This window comes from Rattus norvegicus, chromosome 3 (genome assembly GCF_036323735.1).
Source record: "Rattus norvegicus strain BN/NHsdMcwi chromosome 3, GRCr8, whole genome shotgun sequence".
NCBI lineage: Eukaryota > Metazoa > Chordata > Mammalia > Rodentia > Muridae > Rattus > Rattus norvegicus.
This window is the reverse complement of record NC_086021.1, coordinates 156,297,833-156,320,706: the sequence shown is the minus strand read 5'-3', so window position 1 is coordinate 156,320,706 and position 22,874 is coordinate 156,297,833. Positions and strand designations below refer to the sequence as shown.

The 22,874-nt window shown below is 47.2% G+C and overlaps 2 protein-coding genes and 1 long non-coding RNA gene across 3 annotated transcripts in view; 1 reads left to right on the top strand and 2 right to left on the bottom strand.

Moving 5' to 3' along the window:
* Nucleotides 1-528: 528 nt before the first annotated feature.
* Nucleotides 529-4,181, top strand: Thbd (thrombomodulin). Its single transcript, NM_031771.2, has one exon. The coding sequence runs from the start codon at nt 682-684 to the stop codon at nt 2,413-2,415; it is 1,734 nt and encodes a 577-aa protein (NP_113959.1). The 5' UTR covers nt 529-681; the 3' UTR covers nt 2,416-4,181.
* Nucleotides 4,182-10,851: 6,670 nt separating this feature from the next.
* Nucleotides 10,852-12,715, bottom strand: Sstr4 (somatostatin receptor 4). Its single transcript, NM_013036.3, has one exon. It carries the CDS (start codon nt 12,655-12,657, stop codon nt 11,503-11,505), a length of 1,155 nt encoding a protein of 384 aa, NP_037168.1. The 5' UTR covers nt 12,658-12,715; the 3' UTR covers nt 10,852-11,502.
* Nucleotides 12,716-19,070: 6,355 nt separating this feature from the next.
* Nucleotides 19,071-22,874, bottom strand: part of LOC120101462 (uncharacterized) — a 111,412-nt gene continuing 107,608 nt past the window's right edge. Inside the window, exon 3 of the long non-coding RNA XR_010065434.1 lies at nt 19,071-22,123. This is a non-coding gene — a long non-coding RNA (uncharacterized LOC120101462). The remainder of the gene's footprint in view (nt 22,124-22,874) is intronic.

Genomic DNA, 22,874 nt, shown 5'->3' with positions numbered 1-22,874 from the left:
CACAGCAGCCAGGCTTCCTGAGCTCCCATCAGGGATCTAGCTAATCCTTCTCAGAGTCTTGCAAGTCTCAGACACACCCTCTACCAGACTCTTCCTTTTTTTCCCCCCTGCCCCAACTACCAGGCCATCCTCCAAACTCTGGTAGCATCTATAGGGAAGTGTGTGTGTGTACGTGTGCGTTTGCTTGTGTACGTGTGTAGAGGTTTAAAGACAGGCTACCCGTGGGCTATACCGGAGAGTCTGGGACGGGAACTGTCGACTTGCTGACACAATTCAGTTCTGTGGTGGCGCCTGCAGGCCACGCCCTAGGGCCTCCCTACGCCCAGACAGTGTTTTTAACTCTTCGCACAGAGGTGATCCCAGGCTGGAGGGCGGGCACAAGGCGTCCGGAGAACCCAGTAATCCGAGAACGCAGCATCAGCCCTTCCCACTAGGCACTTCCTTCCTTTTCCCGAACCTCCAGAGAGGGAGGGCCGCGCATTTATAAACTGGAGCCTCAGCTGAGTGGCATGTCAGAGGCTGCCTCGCAGGGACTACGAACCTGGGCTAGAAAAGTCTAGGCTGAGACAGAGGCTAACTGCTGTCGCCGCAGACGTACGAAACCCTCTGCCGGGACTGGGTGCCTGCACCATCGCAGTGCTAGCGTTTTCTCGTAGCTTGCACGGTGTTCTCCTGAACAGCATGCTTGGGGTTTTCCTTCTGGGTGTGCTGGCTCCAGCTGGCCTGGGGATCTCTGCACTAGCCAAGCTGCAGCCCAAAGGCAGTCAATGCGTGGGGAATGAGTGCTTCGCGCTTTTCCAGGACCCCGTGACCTTCCTCGATGCCAGCCAGGCCTGCCAGCGCCTGCAGGGACATTTGATGACAGTGCGCTCCTCGGTGGCTGCGGATGTCATCTCCCTTCTGGTGAGCGACAGTAGTATGGACTCACGGCCCTGGATCGGTTTACAGCTCCCTCAGGGCTGTGGTGACCCGGTGCATCTCGGGCCCCTGCGCGGCTTCCAGTGGGTTACTGGGGATAACCACACCAGTTACAGCAGGTGGGCGCGGCCCAACGACCAGTCGCCTCCACTTTGCGGTCCGCTGTGCGTCACGGTCTCAACAGCAACAGAAGCTGCACCAGGCGAGCCGGCCTGGGAAGAGAAGCCGTGCGAGAACGAGACCAAGGGTTTTCTCTGCGAGTTTTACTTCGCAGCTTTCTGCAGGCCTTTACGGGTGAATACCCGAGATCCTGAGGGTGCCCACATCTCTAGCACCTACAATACCCCATTGGGGGTCAGCGGCGCGGATTTTCAGACGCTGCCGATAGGCAGTTCTGCTACCGTGGCGCCCTTTGGCTTGGAGCTGGTGTGCAGGGCCCTGCCCGGAACTTCAGAGGGACACTGGACTCGGGAAGTGACAGGAGCTTGGAACTGCAGCGTGGAGAATGGTGGCTGCGAGTACATGTGCAACAGGAGCGCTAACGGACCCAGATGCGTCTGCCCCAGCGGCGGGGACCTGCAGGCTGATGGCCGTTCGTGCGCAAAACCTGTGGCTCAATTGTGCAACGAACTCTGCCAGCATTTTTGCGTCAACAACTCTGATGTGCCAGGCTCTTATTCCTGTATGTGCGAAACAGGCTACCAGTTGGCGGCAGACGGACATCGGTGTGAGGACGTGGATGACTGTAAGCAGGGGCCCAATCCATGCCCTCAGCTCTGTTCTAACACCGAGGGCGGCTTCGAATGCCGCTGCTATGATGGCTATGAGTTGGTGGACGGAGAGTGCGTGGAGCAACTGGATCCGTGCTTCAGATCTAAATGCGAGTATCAGTGCCAGCCAGTAAACTCCACGCACTACAATTGCATCTGTGCTGAGGGCTTCGCACCTAAGCTGGATGATCCCGACAGGTGCGAAATGTTCTGCAATGAAACTTCGTGCCCAGCAGACTGTGACCCCAACTCCCCAAGCTTTTGTCAATGCCCTGAGGGCTTCATCCTGGACGAGGGTTCCATATGCACAGACATTGATGAGTGCAGTCAAGGCGAATGCCTCACCAATGAATGTCGAAACCTTCCTGGCTCCTATGAGTGCATCTGCGGACCTGACACAGCCCTTGCTGGTCAGATTAGCAAGGACTGTGACCCCATCCCTGTTCTGGAGGACTCAGAGGATGGTGGCTCTGGGGAGCACCCATCAAGCAATCCGACGGTAGTCTCTTCGACAGTTCCCCCTTCTGCAAGACCAATGCACTCTGGTGTGCTCATTGGGATCTCCATTGCCAGCCTGTCCCTGGTGGTGGCGCTTTTGGCGCTTCTTTGTCACCTGCGCAAGAAGCAGGGCACTGCTCGCGCAGAGCTGGAGTACAAGTGTACCTCTTCAGCCAAGGAGGTAGTACTGCAGCACGTGAGGACTGATCGGACGCTGCAGAAGTTCTGAGGGATTTACTCCAGAGACCAAGGTGGCCTTTGTCTTTCCGGGCTCTGTACCTCTCCTTTCTCTCTCTTCAGCCTCCCAGCTGTGCTCTCTGGCAATGTAAAAGCATTCTGGCTGGTATAATAACCAGAGAAGAGCTCATCCTCTTATGACAAGCGAGGGTAGGGAGGACTTGAAGCCGGAGAGCCCAGTTTCTTCCAAGTAGAGACTGGACAACTGGGCGGAGGTGACAAATACAGTGAAGATCCCAGAGTGTCCCAGTCCCTCACCTCGGGGTGCAGGATGTGTGGGTGCTGCTGATCTGTAGGCTTGGAGGCAAACCTTGACCCTATGGACTGGAGATGACCCAGATATTTATTTTTTTAAAAGTATTTAGTATTTTCTTCCCTTCAGCTTTATTCTGCTTGTAAGTCTCCAGTCCCTCACCCTTTTCTGTGTCCCTCCATTCCTTTCCCTCCCCTCCCCCTCTCCATCATTCTCCTCCCCGAACCTGATCATAGTTTGCCTTTACCCTTGTCTCCAAACTCTTATGTGAAACAGAAAAAAAAAAAACACTAAACGCAGAAAAATATTTTTTTTCGCTAGCTTTGGCAATTTAATCGGGGATTTCAGGTAACCAGAGCAAAAGAATTTAAACAAAAGTTAAAATGTTTCAACTGAACACTAACTAGTTAATAGTGCTGGAATATCACAGAATTTAAACTCAAGGAAGTAGGGTTTTGATTTTTTTTAATCTTTGTTTTTGAAAGGGTGAGCCTGGGTTTTATGATTGTTGCTGTTGTTTTTTTTTTATTTAGAATGACAAAAGAGGTAATAATTATTAAACTTTTTATGCCGGCTTCTACAGTGTTATTAATTTTTGACAGTGTTTCAAATGTGCAGAGGATCCTTTGTCCAACCCTTTGACATTCCAATAGGACATTGCCATCTTCAGACATATTGGGCCACATTCATAGCTATCCAAGAATGTATGTGGTCCTTAGCCTGGACATATCTGAGACGGATGGATGGAAGCATCTTCCAGTAAAGCTTGAGCTGTATGCTTCGTGCCTGGCTGACTCTCCACTGTGTTTGCCATTTGTAGTCCCAAAATAAAAGCAATGTGCTGCTTAGGGAGATATGGCAACTTGGGAAAGGAGTCTGGGGGGTGACTAGATGGGACTTTGCTTTAATGAAACTCTGGAACGATATCTTGTACTTCAGAGAGATCTACTAGCCCTGGCCTATACACAAGAATTGGGACCTCCCTTGGGATCTGGCTAGAATTGCAAAATCCTAACCCCCACCCTACCCCACTCCCACCCCAGTGAGCCAGTTCATAAGAAGCTGCATTTTGACAACATCCACAGGGCATTGTCCAGTCATTTCAGGACAACTGGTCTAAAGAGTTTCCAACTTCTTGAGAACATTTAAATGTCACTTAATAATAAGTAGCAGGCCATATGCAGGCCATTTTTTAATAAAGAAACTGAGGAATTTTCTCTGCATAGCTTTGCTTTCTGGATAAAATAAAAGGACCAGGTACATGCCTCTAGATATTGGCATACAGAGTCCAGAAGGGTTTTGTTTTAAGTAAGCTAGGAATGAGTTCATATGTCAGTGTAAGGAACAAATGTATCATATGTGTATCTTTTGTGAAGAAAAGGTTTTCTTTACTGTTTTGTAGGCTCAGCATATCTGTACATATTTATTTATTGGAGTTTAGCTAGAACACAAGCAAAGCCTTTGCTTATGACGTCACGTGTATAAAATAAATAGATTACAATGTACCGATGGGTGTCTCCTTCCTTTCTCTCCTCCAAGTCCCTTCATTTTTAAATCTTATTTTATACTCAGAAACAATGCCAACTGCAGGAGATACATTCCAGGCTGGACTGCATCTTTACGGCCTACCAATAGGCCGCCCAATCTCTGACGTTGCCTTCCAAGAGGAGGCTCTTTTCCATGTAACAGGAGTTTGTTACCTTTGTATGCACAGATATTTTTTTTTTATGTGTATGACCGTAGCAACCTTATATTGGAGGCCTCGTGTCTGTGTTTTCAGACACACTCTAGGATCTGAGGGAATCTTTAGCCTCCCAACTGAGGGTCATTCTGTGTGTGCGTCATTATTGCCTGTTATCTGGCATGTAAAACTCAACTTTGTCATGAGAGGTCTACGGCTCGAATTCATGTATTATTTCTGAATGCCAAGGTGTCATTTAAGGCGCTGTGAAGCCATCGTCATTTCTGCTGGCAATGACAAGCATCACTGTCTTTGTGACACTGATCTCTTGGGTCCCCTTTCTGTGGAATGATTGAGCTGTCTGAATTTTACATGTTGGAATGTGAAAATTCCCAGGAGGCAAACATGAGAAAAGACAGCTAAATAAGACAATTAGATAATTTTAGACATCCAGGCATGGCAGAAATTCTCAGTGTTGGCACGAACTGTTACTGTGGGCAGACATAGGCGTGTGTGTGTGTGTGTGTGTGTGTGTGTGTGTGTGTGTGCGCGTGTGGTGTGTGTGTGTGTGTGTGTGTGTGTGTGTGTGTGTGTGTGTGTGTGTATTGGGGATAGGTTGTACTTGTGTATTCACCCCCGTAGGCACCTGCAGAGGTCCTAAGTCAACATCAGGGTACCCTCCTAAATTACTTCTCCATTATTTATCTATTTTACTTTATTGAAACAGGACCTCTCATTGAATCAGGATCTCCCTGCCTTCAGGTAGATGAGGCCCTCGGGGTCTGCCTATCTCCCTTACTTCTTAGCACTGGGATTGCAGGCGAATACCACTATGTCAGGATTTTCTATGGGATTGGGGGAGTCTTAACTCAGGTCCTCACAGTTGTGCAACAAGGAGCTTTGTCTTGACCCCACTGATGGAGATTTCATCATGCATTCTAGTGATCTGTGAGAAGCAAGGTGAGCCCAAATGGATGGGCCCAGGAGTCCAGAGGAAGGGGAGCATCGTTAGTGAGGCAGGTGTTTCATCAGAAGCATGCCAGGATTAAAAATCGTTCAGAAAGAGAATAGAAACTTCTAGACTATTTACATATTTCTAAATATTTTTGTCCTGTTAGCAGCCAGGGGAGATAACATGGGATCGCAGACATCTTAATCTGACCCCAGCCTGATTTGGGGGTTTACATTACTACCCTCTAATGTCTGAGTGGGAGCCAGCAGTGCTGCCTCGCTGTGCTTGCATGAGGAGTGAAAAGAAAGCAAGCAGCTTCTGGCATATAGACCATGCTTAATAACTGTTAGTGTGGGGACACTGCACTGATAGATGCTCATATGAATAAGAAAAGGTTACATTGGAATGGGGAACATCATGGAAGCAAGTGCAAGCCAGAGCAAGAATGACCTTTAAGGGTGTATAGCCACTTTGCAAGGGTGCTGTCAGCCCTGAGGGAACTGTGCGGGTGAAATTTGGGGGTGCTGGCTACAGTTTAAGGAGGGAGATGTTTACAGGGCAAGCGTGACCCTGCCGAATCCAGGAAATCCATGCTTCACCAGCTCTAGATCACTCTCGACTTAAAAGTGTCATCAATGGGGTGGGAGCTATAGAGATCTCTGTACATCCGCTGCTCCAAAGACATCACAGAGGGGAGAGAACATGCTTTCAGACGACTAAAGGAGAAACTGTCTTCAGGCCTCGTGTGTGTGTGTGTGTGTGTGTGTGTGTGTGTGTGTGTGTGTGTGTGTGTGATTGTGAATAATCCTTTGCTGTGGACAAGGCCAGGATCTCTAATGCTGTTCTTGGACTAACTGTAGTATCAGTATACTGAATTTACAAACAACACAGGTTGTGGGAGGGTGGTACTCAGAAACATCTGACCTTTGCCTGTAGTACATAGAATGACACAGGCCACACCCAGATCTGCTTCCCCCACCCCCCAATAGAATAATGAATGCCTGGCTCAGCATTACCTTTTTGCTTCAAGTGGGTCCTTCCTCCTTTTTCTCTTGGTCAGCAGGTTCAGACATAAGCAAACAATTGATTTCCTCACCCACAAAAAGCTAAATATTGTTTTAACATTATATCCTAACAGAATCAAATCTTTTTGCAGCCTGTTTTGAAAGAATGGTTGCAAAACACAAAAGAGGCTGTGGAGTCTGTTCCCTCAAGTCATGCCTGCTTGAAATGGGATGGGGGCAGACAGATGAGGGGTTTCAGGGATCTTGGGAAAAAGCTTCAGAACTCAAAGTTGGACCTTGTGACAACTGTTCCACTTGGACCACAGGCTGGGGATGTCTGTCTTTAAACTTCAACCTTAAGGAAATCTGTTGTGACAGGAAGTTATAGGATAGTGGCAGAACCCTGCCACTTGTCTGCATCTCCATCGGTGGACTCATGTCACCAGCATGGCCTTGGCTTCTGCCTCTCAGGACACATACACACACACAGACATACAGATACACAGACACAGACACAGACACACACACACACACACACACACACACAGAGGCAGAGACAGAGATAGAGAGACAGAGAGGGGGGGTAGCTTTGTGGTGGCCACCCTCATTTCACTTCCTTTTCACCCTGGTTCTGCTTGGGTTTAGTTACCTTGAGCACCAGACATTACCTTTCACAGATTCAGATGCTCACTCTCATATCGGTAGCCCCTGCCCTCCCACTTTTATTAGAAGATATAGGAACCAAATGAACACCTATTGGGGCTTTCAAGTTCTTGTGTCCCAGAATGAGAATTTTGGCAGGGACACACAGACATGGTATAAACTGAAAGAGTTTATTAAGGAAGAAAGCACTTCCAGGGAAGGAAGTGGGCTGGAGATGGGAGAAAGGTCAGTAGCTCAGTCATGCCCATATTGTGTCTCATTGACAAGAACATTGAGAGAAGGCTTTTAAACATTACATAGTGTGTGTTTGCTATAACCTCAGCTTTGGTGGGAAGAGGTTACTCCCCTCAGTCAGCTCGTTTCTTTCACATGCTAATTTTGACTTCACGCTCTGGCCTACTCTCCTGAGAGTTGAAATGTGATATACACCACAAACATCGGAGAGGAGATTCTTTGCAGATGTTTAACTGCCATCAGTGTCTCACCCTGCCCCGCCCCCAAGGTGATTCTGCAGAAATCCAGCACTGATACCAAGAGAAACTGAAATTGGCGCAGATGGGCTAGAGAGAGACGCAGCTTTCCTGATCATCTAGAGCACAGGAAGTCACTTAAATAAACTTAAGCGGAGTGACTCAAACCCAGTACAATTGTCTTCATGTTAGCAGTTAGCAGGCAGTGGCAGCCTGCAGCAAAGGTACCGTCTAAAGGAACACCCTTACTGTTCTTCCAGGAAGAAAGCATGGGTTCCTGGCCTGGAAGGAAACCACACTTCTCCAATATTCCATGTTCGGTATTCAAAAGGTTTCGGAGTCCATAGGGAATTCATGACTTTGCCCAGGATCCTATTTAAAGTCCCAGTTTGTTCAGGAGACTCCTGAAGTCCAGAACACTTCTTCCAAGATTAAGACTAAAGGGCAGGTAGCAGCTGTCTGGGTCTCTGAGCTGAGTTCTACCTGATAGTGGGAGAAACCCAGAGCTGGCACAGCCCCCTAAAGATTTAGGGAAAACCTCACCATAATTCTGCATCCTGTCTTCCCTGTGGTCCATCTCTGTAGGCTATAGATCACAAAGAAGGCAATGAGAATAGAAACAGGGTCTCTCTTGACTGGGGTGGCAACTTCAGAATCTTAACTGCATCAGAGAGCTGTTTACATGCAAAGAGTGAATTTTATCATGTACAAGTGATGCTTTCATCCAAATAGAAGAACAGATATCACTGCTTGAACAAAATGACTAAAGAAAGGCCAATTTGAATACTAACACACACAGAAGCCTCCCCACCACCTTAGTCTCTCCTTAGTGTTCCAGGAGTACTTCCTGTAAGAGTAGGGCTGATTCTACTGTATTAGCTTGGGGAGCCACATTCCTTTTCTGAAGTGTGCGTGTGTGTGTGTGTGCGTGTGTGTGTGTGTTCACGTGTACATGTGCATGTGCTCACTCATGTGTGAGCCCATTCACATGTTTTCTTGAAATTAAAACCCATGGCCCTGCACGTGCAAACACTCTACCATTAAACTGCATCTCTAGACATGGTATGCAGACTCACTATGTTGTCTGGAAGCCGGCTGAATCACTAAGAGACACCCTTAGCACCCTGTGAATACACATCCTTGCACAGGGACCCAGAGAACAGAATTTGGGGGCATGGTGCTGACTAACACAGTAGAGTTGCCTCAGCAAACACAGTTTCAGGATTACAACACCTGTGCTCACAGAATTTAAGGTTGTACTGTCATGTTTTTAGGATAAGAGAGTGAGAGGAGGGGGTGATTCACCACTTACAACCTATGAGACAAGTGTTTCAAGGTTCACATTTTCTGATTCGTGCCTAGACATAACAGAAGAGCTAGAACTCAAACCCTCCATTTGTGCATATATTAAGAATTGGCAATCAGGATGTAAAAATGAATAAATAAGTTAATTAATGGAGAAAAAGGGTGGGAAACTGAGGTGGTAAAGCTAAAATTTCTGCTCATGGGCTAGCTAAAGCTGATGTTTTTTGTTATCATTGGTGACTTCTCCAGCTTGAAGCTATTGGCTCTTCGGCCATGATTAATCCTTGTTAAAAGCTCATATTTTTTAAATGGAATTTGTCTTTTTCCAGGCAAACAAGCATGTCTTGGGGCCTGGGTGAGTCCTTAGAAGGTTGAAAGTAAGAACTCCAGAGCCACTCAAACTAGGGCGAAAGCCTAACACTGTTGTCTACTGCACCCATTGCTAAGGCCAAAAGTTTCCACTATGTGATCCTTGCAGTGCAGTTCAAGCCTATTTATCAGCTATCTACTCTGCCAGGCACAAGGAAACAATTTAATTAAAAAAAAAACTACAAGAAGTTACTGTTACAGACATAAGATGTAAAGGTGAAACTGACCTTTTCTGGATGCCCAGGATGATTGTGGGGAGTAATGACAAGTTAAGGATGGTCTGTGCAGGTGTGTGAACATGTGTGTATTCATGCCAGTGGAAACAAAGAATTCAGCGCTCTATTCAGATTTCCAACCCATAGCCATGGCCTTGGATACAGAAGAGACCTGGCTATGCAGTTCTCTCAGAGGTAAGTCAAGATCAACTGAGGAGCAGACCCTGATGACTTCCACATACTCCTACATCACCTTTGAGACACCCATAATCAACAACAATCGTCATTTTCAGACCATCTAGCTAGCTGACCATTTCAGAAGGTAAGAATCTAACAGGTATATGTCCACACACTTACATAGGCCTTTCTCTTCTCTACTGTTAGTGAGGAAGTTGGAATCTTCAGTCTTCGAGGCTAAGAGTCACCATGTGGGACTGCTGATATAGATCAGTTGGTAGAGTGCCTGCCTAGCCACCATGAGGCTCTGAGTTCTACCCCAACACTGAACGGGCTTGCTGCTGCACAATCTAATCCCAAAACTCAGGAGGTGGAGGTAAGAGGATCAGAATTTCAAGTCCATCCTCGGCTCCTATGTAGTGACTTGATGGCTAGCTGGAGTTACATGAGATCTTTTTTCAACAGCAACAGAACAATAGCAAAAATGACAGAAAACACTGGATCAACTAAAGATTCACCAAACTACAAGGACCAGTTGAAACTCTGAAGACCTGGCCTGAGTGGCGTGCTTGGGTTATAAGACATTTGCGCCTGGGACCAGAATTCAGCCTTCTTGTCCATTTCCCACACACCAGGCAGCTGCTACTGTCATACAAGTCATGGCTTTGGGCAAGCAGCCCAGAAAAGGTCACCTCCTGCCTCTCCCAGGCTTTCCGAGATGCACTGTAACCCACAGGGTGGCAGGGCATTCCCTCAAGCCCCACTCTGCCTCTTGGTCCAGTCTGGATCCCCATTAGCCTTCTACCAGCTAGATAGAACCCATGCTGATTGCCCTAGAAGACACAAAGCTATATTTTCTAGGATGATAGGATCCAGGTATTGTCTTTTAAAGAACCCTTTCCTCACCACGCAGCTGTGAGAGCTGCCCAGCTCACTACCCTGTGCTTCCTCCTGCCCTTAGCTTATTGTTCTAATACCACCAGCAATGGCTCAGTAGAAGTCAGCAGGATCTTTTGCTGCACTGATCTGGGCTGTGATCAGCCACTTCTGACCCAAATGCTGCATGTGCTGGGCTTGCTCCAGTGCTTAAGCAGAAGTAAAGCTCTTACAGGCTGTGACTCTTCCTCAGGGCAACTATCACTGGAGCTGTGATTAATGTACAAGGCACACTGATGGCTTTTCACTGCGGTCACCCTCTGATGTCAAAACAGAGTCCACTTCCCCTCCACCTAGTTCTCTGGTCTTTTCCTGAGACCCACCTCCTCATAGCATAGCTTAGGCTTTAATGAGGTTTCATATTCTTGCAACCAGGGGAAAGGGTGGAAAAAAAGATTTTAATCCTTTCTGCCTTTTAATTCCTGACCAGAAATCAGAATTATTTTTTTTTTCAAAAAACGCCCCACACCATCCTTCTTTAAACATTTGCATTCGCAGGAAGTCTGCTACTGGCCCTTTGACAACTGGGAAACATTTGCCTTGGGAAAGCAAATGCTTTCAGCTGTTGCGTAGACATCTCATTTAGCAACAAGAGACTCAGACAGACACAGAGGGAAAACACTTGGAGGTATCATATCTTCTCCCCTGTATCACCGTATGCCCTATGCTACCACACAGCAGAGAGCCTAGCTCTGCCTACCTCACCCTCCCAGCGCTCTTCCAAGCAGTCACTGTCACAAGTCACACAAGGGTAGGCATCCCTTTCTGACCACCACCTGCTTCCTGCCTCTTGAAAAATTGCTAGAGGTCCAGGAAAGGATGGATGGTACTCTAGCCCAAAACCCAGAGAAGTCCTACCCCCACGGAGTTGTCCTTGGAGCCAGTCAGTCCTAGGAGAGGCAGGGGCTAGCAGGAGTCCTGAGGCTCCTAGGGACAGAACACAGGCTGCTGAAAGGGCCTGGCTTAGTGACAACAGGAGTTTTCTTGAAGTTGCTGGCTTGAGAGTGTGGTGCAGACCTGCTTGCAGGTGGGCTGAGGGAGGGTGAAATGGTTTTCAGAAAGTAGTGGTCTTGGTGAAAGGGACTCGCTTGCAGGCAGGTTCTGCTTGCATGGGCTCCTGCTGGCAGGGCAATGGAGGGCATATGCATCCTGGGCCACCTCTGCTTTTGAGAGCAGTAGCATAGTAGTCCAGGGGCTCTTCCTCAGCACCTCCAGTTGTTTCCAGGAGACAGCAGCGCAGGCACAGAACCCGCTGGAAAGAGCGTCGGAAGTTGTCTGAGAGGAAACCATAGAGAATCGGGTTGGCACAGCTGTTGGCATAGCTGAGGATGAGGGACACATGGTTGACAGTGGCATCGAGGCTGGTGACAAACAGATTCAGAAGCTGCACTACATAGAATGGCATCCAGCATAGCACAAAGACAGTCACCACCATTAGCACGAGCCTAGTGATCTTCTTCTCTGAGCGCCTCCGTTGTTGCCAGCCAGCCCGCAGGGCCACAGCACGCATCTTGCCCACGATAAGCAGGTAACATAATCCGATAGCCAGAACCGGGAGTAGGAAGCCCAGCAAAAAAGTATAGATCACAAAGACTGCAGACCAGGCCGGGTGAGGCCAGTGCAGGTTGCAAGCTACTGCCTCACCCCCACGAGCTGGCCTAGTGTCAGCGAAGACTGCGATGGGCAGGGTGACCAGCAAGGATGCTAGCCACACTCCCAGGTTGATTAGCTTGGCCACGCTGGGCCGCCGGTAGGTGGCAGCTCGCAGAGGGTGCACTACAGCCACATAGCGATCCACGCTGAGCACTGTGAGGCAGAAGACACTCGTGAACATGTTAAGGCCGTCCACACTAAGCACTGCGCGGCACAGCACCGCCCCGAACGGCCAGTGGCGCAGGGCAGCCGCCGAGGCCACAAATGGCACACTGAGCATGAAGAGCTCATCAGCGACGGCCAGGTTGAGCAGGTAGATGTTGGTGGCTGTCTTCATTTTGGCATAGCGTAGGATCACGAATATGACCAGGGCGTTTCCTACCAGGCCCACCAGACACACGAGCGCATAGATGCACTGGATAGTTACCATGCCCGCTGTCCCCGTGCCGTCGGACCGCACTGCATCCTCCTCCTCATCCGGAGCCCAGCTGGCGTTGATCCCAGGGGTCCAGGTGGTGTCCTCGCCCCCCAGGGGCAGAGTTGCAGGCGTGTTCATGCTTCGGGGTGCCCACCCGGGGCAGCGGATTGCCGTGGAGAGCAGCCGAACGCTGAACCAAGGACCAAGAGGCGGGCTGGGGTCGTGCGCACACGCTCCGCTCAGCCGCTCCGCCTAAGAAGTGCGCGGGGGCCGGGGAGCACCCGCCAATCCCTGCGCTGCCGCGCGCCCCTCGGCCGCGGGAGCTCCAGTCGCCCAGCGCGCGCCCTTCCCTCCGCGCGCCCAGCCTCAGTTGCGGTCTGCTTCGCCCGAAGAGCTCTCCTGGTCCTGGGCTTTTTCTACCCGCACCACCTCTGTCATGCTGCCAGCTTCGCCAAGTTGTAAGAAACTTTACGCGGACCCTGGTCCTACCGTCTGCCGCTAGAACACGCCTCACCTCCCTCAGTCCTTCAAATCTTCTCCCTTTAGGATCTTGGTTCAATCCAACTCCGCTCACTACCTGCAGTTTTCTGGGTATTGAAGTATTTGGATTGTCCCAGATTACTCCTAGTGCACACAGTCATCATTCCAGCACTTTCCTTCCATCCCTGACATCCCTTCCCTGCTCTTTCAATTTTCAGAAAGTCCGGTATCATCCTTTAGCCCAGTGCAGGGATGAAGGAAACTGAAGGTCCCTATGGACGTTTTTGTGGATTCCAGGTCCTTTTTAAAAAATTTGCATTTCAAATGTTATCCCTTTTCCTGGTTTCCCCTCCGGAGACTCCCTATCCCATTCCCCTCTCCATGCTTCTATGAGGGTGCTTCTGCACCCACCCACCCACTCCTGCCTCACCACCCTAGCATTCCCCTATGCTGGGCATCGAGCCTTCACAGGACCAAGGTCCTCTCCTACCATCGATGCTGCACAAGGCCTTCCTCTGCTCATATGAAGCTGGAGCCATGGGTTCTTAAGAGGTCAGAGGCTCTGGGGTATGTGTTCTCTCTCTCTCTCTCTCTCTCTCTCTCTCTCTCTCTCTCTCTCTCTCTCTCCTGTCTCCCTCCCTTCCTCTTCTCCCTTGTCCGTCCATCCTCCCTCCTCCACCCCGAAACACTGGCCTCCTGAATCTTTTAAATTGAATCTGCATGGAATTAAGGTCCTCAGGAAATGGAGCAGTGTTTGCAAGACTCAAGATACCCCAAAGATAACTAACATCAGGCAAGTAAGGTGGCTCAGGGATAAAAGTGCTTGCTCCTAAGTCTTAAGACCTGAATTTTTTCCCTATGATCCACAAGAAGAGAAATTTGACCTCCACTTCCCACAGTGGCATGCATGCATCTGCCTCCCATCATATGTATCATATATATTATATGTGGAGAGAGGGGAGAGAGAGAGAGAGAGAGAGAGAGAGAGAGAGAGAGAGAGAGAGAGAGAAACTGGTGGTGGCACAATTTAATCCTGGTACCTGGGAGGCAGAGACCAGCCTGGTCTGCAGAGTGAGCTCCAAGATACACAGAGCTACATAGAGAAACCCTATCTCAAAAAAAAAAAACCAAAAAAAAAAAGGAGGAGAAGGAGGGAGAGGAGGAGGAGGAGGAGGAGGAGGAGGAGGAGGAGGAGGAAGAAGAAGAAGAAGAAGAAGAAGAAGAAGAAGAAGAAGAAGAAGAAGAAGAAGAGGAGGAGGAGGAGGAGGAGGAGGAGGAGGAGGAGGAGGAAGAGGAAGAGGAAGAGGAAGAAGAAGAAGAGGAGGAGGAGGAGGAGGAAGAGGAGGAGGAGGAGGAAGAGGAAGAGGAAGAGGAAGAGGAAGAAGAAGAAGAAGAAGAAGAAGAAGAAGAAGAAGAAGAAGAAGAAGAAGAAGAAGAGGAGGGGGAGGAGGAGGAGGAGGAGGAGGAGGAGGAGGAGGAGGAGGAAGAGGAAGAGGAAGAAGAAGAAGAAGAAGAAGAAGAAGAAGAAGAAGAAGAAGAAGAAGAAGAAGAAGAAGAAGAAGAAGAAGAAGAAAAGAAGCAAGCTAGTCCCTGTCACCCGGGTACCTTAGAGAAAGTAGAATCCAGTGATGGAGAGACCAGATAACTCCCACCTGGCACTCATCCACAGAGGTGTCCTGCCACACAAAGAAAGATGGCTTTCCATCCTGTGTCTCTCTATATAGTCTCACTGCTAGACTATCATAAAGCAGGGCCTCAGAGGAGAGCTGGTCCTAAAGAGCATGACATGGTTTATCTAATCTCCATGGGTCAGGATGTAAAGTGATTCTCTGGGGAGTAGGAAGCTTCCAGATCCTATGCTGTGTGGCTGAGACAAATGTCCAGGGAATGGCATCAAATGCTTCAGGACCTTTGGAGATGGTCCACCCTTAGTGGAAGGGCTAGAGGCTTTCACTGCTATCCATCTAGGCTTGGTCTAGAGGCAAAAGTGTGGTTAGTCCTGAGCCACAGAAAAGGTGGCCTCCAACTTTGTCTCTGGCTTTGCTCAACCAAATGGATCAATATGTGGCCATACAGACCTCCACTCTTTTTATGATCACTCCTTAAATATGCCTGCTTTTTCCTTTGATCCTATTCCTATCAATGTCTCTGTGGAAGGGACCTAGACCCTCAGAAAGAAAAAAGCAGGGCAAATGTTTAGGGGAAGGAGGTGTACATTGCTTTCCATATAACTCTGGATTCTGGAGAGACTCTCAAATGACTGTTCCACGGGTCATTTCTATTTCCAGGTCAAGGATGTTGGCTGGCTGTCCCCTCTTTCTGGACTAACCTCTTCCACTGTCCCCTCACCTATTGAGCATTCAGTACTCTCTCTTCCTGGAAAAGTCTTTCCTGTGGTTCTCCAGTGAGCTTTTGGAATTGTCCTAATTCTTCCTCAAAAGTTCCTTCTTGGCATTTCCTGCCCCCATACTCTTTGCCCCAGGCTCTGAACATGGGCCATGAGTGAGGTTCAGGGACTGGTGGGGTCATCTTGTCTTTTAAAAGTTACTTCATTGAAGTGATATTCAGTTGATGCCAAGAGGCCCTGCACACAGTATAGTACTGTTGCAATGGTCAAATCTCTTGTGGCTGTGCAATAGGAAGTTGAGAAACCCGAGTTTTTTGTGGTTTGAATATCACGTGTCTGCCATAGGCTGTGTCCCCTTGATGTTCTACGTTGCATGCAGTAGAAACTTTGGGAGACAAAGCCTCATTGAGAAAAGAAGGTCTCTTGGGGGCATGTCTTTAATTTTTAAAAAAATTATTATTTTAAGTTTATAAGTGTTTGATTTTGTAAATGTCTGAGCTAAATGCCTTGCAGAAACCAGAATGTGAGATCCGGAGGAACTGGAATTACAGACAGTTGTGAGCTGCCGAGTGGATGCTGAGAATAGAGTCAGCCAATGTTCTTAACCAGTGAGCTATCTCTATAGCCCAGGAAGTTGTGGTGGTAGTGGTGGTGGTAGTGGTGGTAGTGGTGGTGGTGGTGGTGGTAGTGGTGTGTGCCTGTGTTTTTCAAGACTGTAATTGGATCATGTCATTTCTGTCCCTTTGTTTCCTTGTCTGTCAGCCGCCACAGCATTTTGCCTCAGTACAGAATCCGTCACACAAGAACTATGGATTAAAATTCCTCAAATCAAGTAAAAATAAATACTTCCAAATGTAGCTTGTTTATGGCAGTCATTTGGTGATAATGACACAATAAATGGACATGAGGTCTTCTGTGACCTTTGTTCCTTAAAGTCTAGAAACAGATCCCAAATTGAAGTTTTGATTTTGCTGATGGTACTGGGTGAGAGGTGAAGCCTGCTCAAATTCTGGGTATTTCTAGAACACATATGACATTATATTCCCCCAAGCCCTTGCTTCAGCACACCAGTGAATGGTATTGGGCAAGTCATCCAGTTTGAGTCACCACACCCTCCTCTGTAAATGGGCATCACTCTATCCCTTTCCCCAGTATGCTATAGTGTGTTCCAAGCAAGTTCATATATTGAAGCTGTTAGGAGTCTGACATTATGGGCAAGGTGGCACATATCTGTAATCCCCACACTTGGAGGTAGAGTCAGGAATATCAAGAGTTCAAAGTCAACCTGTATTACATAGTAACTTCAAGACCAACCTGGATACATGAGGAGCTGTATCCTAAGAGCACTAGCATAAAAGAATGACAACATGAAAGACATCTGGCATTGAGAAAGTCCATGCATTCATCACTATCTTTATCACTGGAATGTGGTAGTTTAGACATTGTGTTAGTAAGCTTTTTGTTACTACAACAAATACCCAGACAGTTTTTTAAAGAGAAACATGGTTCATGTTGAAATTTCCATCACATTTTTGAGTACCTGAAAGAGATATTGGCCAACTTGTTACTCTACCAGGAGAGAAGGCCTAGGGGAACATTCATGCTGAGAAGCGGGAGGGGGGTGGGTTTGGGGGTTCTTTTGCTTCAGGAAGAGAAAAGCCTGCTTGCAGGCATATTAGGTCCCAGGCTGCTCTGAGTGTCCAGTTCCAGGGATGAGATAGGGAAAAGAGGGTATCACTTGCTCCCAAGCTTGTTAGAATTGAGGGGATACACCTTGTCTTCCCTCCCCATTCTTCCAATGTAGCTCTTTGGTAGGAAGTACTGAAGGCTGGAGATGTCCCAGAAGCCCCAGTCCATAATCCAGGGATACTTCAAAGGCTCCTCTTTCAGACAAAAGTACCCATGGGAAGGCTTGTTCTGCTCCTGAGAGCTGCTTCTTTAACTGGCTGATGAGCAAAATGGTCTGACGTCCTTTCGTCTTCTCAGATTTGCTGTCAGCAGCTCTGCTGCTGCTCAGGTCAAGAGCTTGCTTTACCCAGTCCCAAGTGCCGGGGATCTTCCGAAGAGATTCACAGGCTCCCTCAACACCAGGTGGAGAAAGTGTCTTCCAGTATCACTGGAACTGCAGAGATGTACCGGAGAGCAGAATCCAAGGGCACCTCCACAGACCCAGTGCTCACACTAAATGAACCGTTTTTCAGCCTCCTATATGCATCCCTAACTCCAAATGTTACAGCCACAATGCTTGCTCTAAAACCTGAAACTTTTGAATGGTGGCATAACAGGAGCAGGGGTCTTGGTATTGAACACCCTTATGGAAAATATGAGCTTGAAGGTCTCTTATGATGTTATTGCTGTTTTGACAATTTCTTGCTGTGTAGCCCAGGCTAGCCTCAAGGTCATAATGCTCCAGTCAGAGCCTCTTCAGTTCTAAGATTACAAATATGGGCTATCATATCCACCAGAGCAATGACTTTCAAAAAGTGGCCCTAGGCTAGCCCATTCATAGGCCATTCGCATCCCCATCTTCACCACCCCCAGACCTGTGGCATAAAGTGTCAAGGATATCCTGCCACTGATGTCACCAAGGGACTTTGTTGAGGCTCAAATCTGAGAGTGCTAACCTGGGCATAGCAGTGCATGACTGAAATTCTAGCACTTGGCAGGCTGGGATAGGAAGGTTGGCAAAAGCTGGAGGTCACATTGTGAGATTTTGGTAACAACAATAACACCCCAAATGAAACCCAAATGTTCTACTTTACCCTTTCGGGCTTTGCTTTTGGTGGCTGTTCACCTCCTCTAATTGGAGATGAGCATTACAGAGACCATTTCCACAAACCAACCTGGAGTCTCTGGATCACCACGTACCATGTGCTATAAGCACCAAGGCACGGTTGTCAAATACTAAAGTTCTCTGCCAGATACACATAAGATTCAGGACATAGGGAACAAACAAACAAGAAAACAATGAATGTAAGTATCTCAGACTTAAAAAAAATATTGGCTACATGATGACATGATAATATTTTGGATATAGAAGTAAATTACCTGCATTACAGGTAATTTTACCTGTTTATCTTTAAAAATTTGATTTGAAGGTTTATTTTATTTTTGACCCCCCCCTTGTGTGGAGTGGATATGGGCACATGAGGTACCTAGGACAGAAGAGGATATCAGATTGCCTGGAGTTGGAATTACGGTTGGATATGAACTGCCCAATCAGGGTGCTGGGAATGGTGTCAGGGTCCTCTGAAATAACGATACTGATTCTTAACTACTGAAACATCTCTCTGACACCTCTTCAACTTTTCATGATGTAGCTACGAGAAATTGAAATTCCAATAGTGTTGAAAACTGCATTTCATATTCTAGATTTATACGCTATTTTTCTACTGCAATTTTGCTTAACACAGCAACCCATGTAAACATGGTAGCTGAGAGCCCTGGGCAACATTTTGAATTTAAATGAAAGTTGGAAGACACTAACTCCCCAGAATTTTGGGCTATATTCTACTTGCTCTATCAGAAACATATACCTGTGACTAAGGTGCCAGGCAGGTCCACAATGCGACATTCCTTTTTTTTTTTTTTCATCTTTATTAACTTAGGTATTTCTTATTTACATTTCGATTGTTATTCCCTTTCCTAGTTTCTGGGCCAACATCCCCCTAACCCTTCCCCCTCCCCTTCTATATGGGTGTTCCCCTCCTCATCCTTCCCCCATTACTACCCTCCCCCCAACAATCACGTTCACTGGGGGTTCAGTCTTGGCAGGACCAAGGGCTTTTCCTTCCACTGGTGCTCTTACTAGGATATTCATTGCTACCTATGAGGTTGGAGTCCAGGGTCAGTCCATGTATAGTCTTTGGGTAGTGGCTTAGTCCCTGGAAGCTCTGGTTGGTTGGCACTGTTGTTCATATGGGGGTCTCAAGCCCCTTCAAGCTCTTTCAGTCCTTTCTCTGATTCCTTCAACGGGGGTCCTGTTCTCAGTTCAGTGGTTTAATGATGGCATTCGCCTCTGTATTTGCTGTATTCTGGCTGTGTCTCTCAGGAGAGCAACATTCCTGTTATGAGGGTAGTGAGGACCTTGAAGTTTAGAGTAGAGCTTTTACTGTTTACAGATGTTCTGTTACCGTACCGACCTAAATGCTCACCAACATCTGAGTGGACAAAGAAAACATGCTCTATATGCATGGTGAGTTTTACTCGGCCATAAAGAGGAAAATTATCAATTGCAGAAAATTGAACCAAAGATCACTGTGTTAACTGAATAAATCAGGCTCAGAGAGACAAACACCATGTGTTTTTTATTATATGGGGAATCTATATTTTAAAAGAAAGACATAAACACAGTAGCGGCAGTATTTGGGAAGAATAAGGGGATCAGTTTGCTGAGGGAGGCGCAAGAACAGATTATAATGGGGGGTGTTATGATCAAAGTACATTACAAACATGTAGGGAGATGGAGCAGTGAAACCCTTCTGTTCAGTTACTACTTCTGTAGTTACTACTACCAAACCCTAGAAGATATTAGACCCTCTCTTGCACCTCCCAAACTCCATTGCCTCCTTCTCCTTGTGGGTAGATCTTCCGTTTTTAATGTGGCAATTTACATGTGCATATTCTCACATTGGCTTCCTTCCTGGGACCCAGCATTGATTGCAGGGTGGGCAAGAGTTTCAACTCTGACCAGGGAGGTAAGTGGGCCAGGAAAGGTTTGGCCTTTCTCTCACAGAGCTATGATGCTTGGAGTTGCTCGACCTGTTTGGGACTGTGACCAATGAGATAGCCAGTAGGCCGAGGATGGAAGGCTAGAGAGGAACTGGAGGGCTTGATAACAGTGAGACATGAAAAATGTTCAACTTAGCTGGTGCCATTGACTTCTGCCTGTGGAAAATGGTGGTCATTCTCATTTCATTATGATTAGTTTTCTTTTTGTTTGCAAAACAAAAAAAAATAGTTTTTGTTTTGGCCCATCACTGACCTCTTCAAGCCCCTGTTTTCTCATCCTAAGAACACTGGAGTTCTTACCTTGTCAAATAAGGCAATATGATAATAATGTTAGAAGATAATTCTGTCACACTGTGGTCCACCCTGTTTAGAAGAAGCGATTCACCTAGCACACACAAAATGCTCAGCACAGAATTCAGAACCTGCATCCTCTCAAACGTAGGTCTCCTGTGTGTGGATTCAGTGTGGATTCAGAGGGAATCTGTGCCCTCAGATTTTCACTGGGAATGTCTGTGTGTTCTGGGAGGTTGGGGTATCCTTTCTCATCATCTTCCCACACAGCTTCAGGAAGAAAATTACGGGGATGTGTGAAGAGTGATTTCAGCACCATGTGAGTTTTGGACATTCAGATTCACAATCAGATGATGTGAGAGGCAGTGCGCGGAACGTGCTGCCTTCCAGTGTTCGGGATGCAATGATCATGTTTAAAAATAGATTCGGAAAAGTTCCTGCAGTTCTGCCTGGAAGCTGGGGGAGCTGAGCAATGGGAGTTTTACTTTGCTCGTATCTAACCCTGCCATTTTCTCTGATTTAGCAGTTTAGTCACTAGCTTATTCCTTACCTCTGCCAGCAACTGAGAAAGGCTGCCTTGACTGCTTGTCCTCCTAGGAAGCTAACTGATTAGGTTATCATAATTTCGGGGCAGTTGGAAGAAAGCTGGGTTAGCACAAGGGCTCAGGGCAGAGCTGACCTGGCCTTCTCCAGCTTCCTTCTCCTACCTCCCTTCCACTCCCTGTAGCTTATGAAGTTCTCTGGAAGATGCCTACACATCAACCTAGAGTAATCCCTAAGCTTGAGAGATCTTTATCTTCGAAGGAGCACATTGCAAGCCTGTTAAACCTTTGCCCTAGTCAATGGATGTTATCTTCATTATCCTTCTCAAAAAATAAATTATCCTTTAGACTTCAGAGATCACATCTCTGTTTCTTAGAGTCCTTGCTGTGCAGATATCACTCAAAAGGTACCTCCGTGCAAAGTTCCTGGTGGCTCAGCTTCAACAGGTGCATAGGCCTCAGATAATGTCTCTCAGGGTGTCCTAGGGTGGAGGGAAACTCTACTTAGGAGAGGACTCTCTACACTATTTGTTGCTCTCTGGGGAGGAACAGAGCCCCACATCCCCTGTCAGACAGTAGAAGCGTCTAAGCATCTTGTCCTAGCCACTTAGAGTAGAGGGAGTCCCCATTCCCACTGTCAAATAGTAGAGACCTCCGTGGTTCTTGTTCCAGTCTTTTGAAATGGGAAGGACTTCCTTTCAGACTGTCCTGCTCACCTCCACCACCGCACTGTCTCGTGATTCGTTAACTTGACACAAAAAGAGTCATCTGGGAAGGGAGAACCATGATTGAGAGAGTGTCCCCACCTTCCTGCCCCAGCTTCCCTGGATGATGGACTACATGCTACAAGATGAAACAAGCCCCCTCCTTCCTCTAGTTTCTACAGATCATGGTGATTTATTACACCAGTGGAAACCCCAACTAAGACAGCCACCATTCTCAGAATGTCCTCCATGTTTGCATCTCAGCATAGCATCTCTCTGTATTGTCCACTTAGCCCAAGCTACCTTGACCTCCCAAGGAATAGCTCTCAATGGTCCATCATATTTTAAGCAAAGAATCCCCAGAGGCCCAAGTTCTGATGAGCAGGCAAGTGAATCTGCTCTGTTCTGATTGGATCCAGACTCCAGGCCTAGTTCAATGAGCTCCAGCCGAGGGGTAAATCCGTGTATCACAGTCTGCTCATCTCGTGTGGCTAGATGAAGCCAGAGACCTGTATGATGAGGACAGGGACACAAAGTCATTGAAGAGTTTCTAAACTAGTACTGATTGCACAAGTGGCAGTGTCCTCATCACTACTAGTCATCTTTGAAATCTTCTTATAAGTCACTCACATTAAGAAAGTCACCAAAGGCCAGACTTAGTGGCATATTCCTGCAATCCGGCACTGGGGAAGTTGGGGCAGCATCCAGGCTGTCTCAAAGAACCGAAAAAGCAGAACAAAACAAAACAAAACAAAAAACAAAAGAAAAAAAAGAAAGAAAAAAAAGAAAGAAAAGAAAAAACCCAACCAAACAAAATGAAACAAAACCCCAAAGTAATGATAAGTAAATAAATAACAATAAAAATAACTGTAGGCAACTGTAATAAAATAGTTCAGCAGAATAAATTTTCAGCCATTAAACCATTTAAAACTATACATGGTACATATTCTGATTCTGAATATTTTCTAAAGGGGTTGGATCTTGGTGGTGGGTGCATTGAAAGCAGTGTTTGACAGCTCCTTTTTTTGCTAATGGCTTGTTGGCTCATTGTTCTTTGCAAAATGCCAGAGGTAGTTGGTTACCTTGTTACAGAACCGTGTATATAAATGCACCTCAAAAACAAAACAAAACAAAATAGAAGAGCGATTGCCAAGCTAATCCAGCAGCTGGGGGTCAGAGGCAAGGCAAACAGTACGAAGGAACATTCTTGGTAGACTTTTCAATTTTGACATTCTGTCTGGATTATTCTCAACCAGGCTT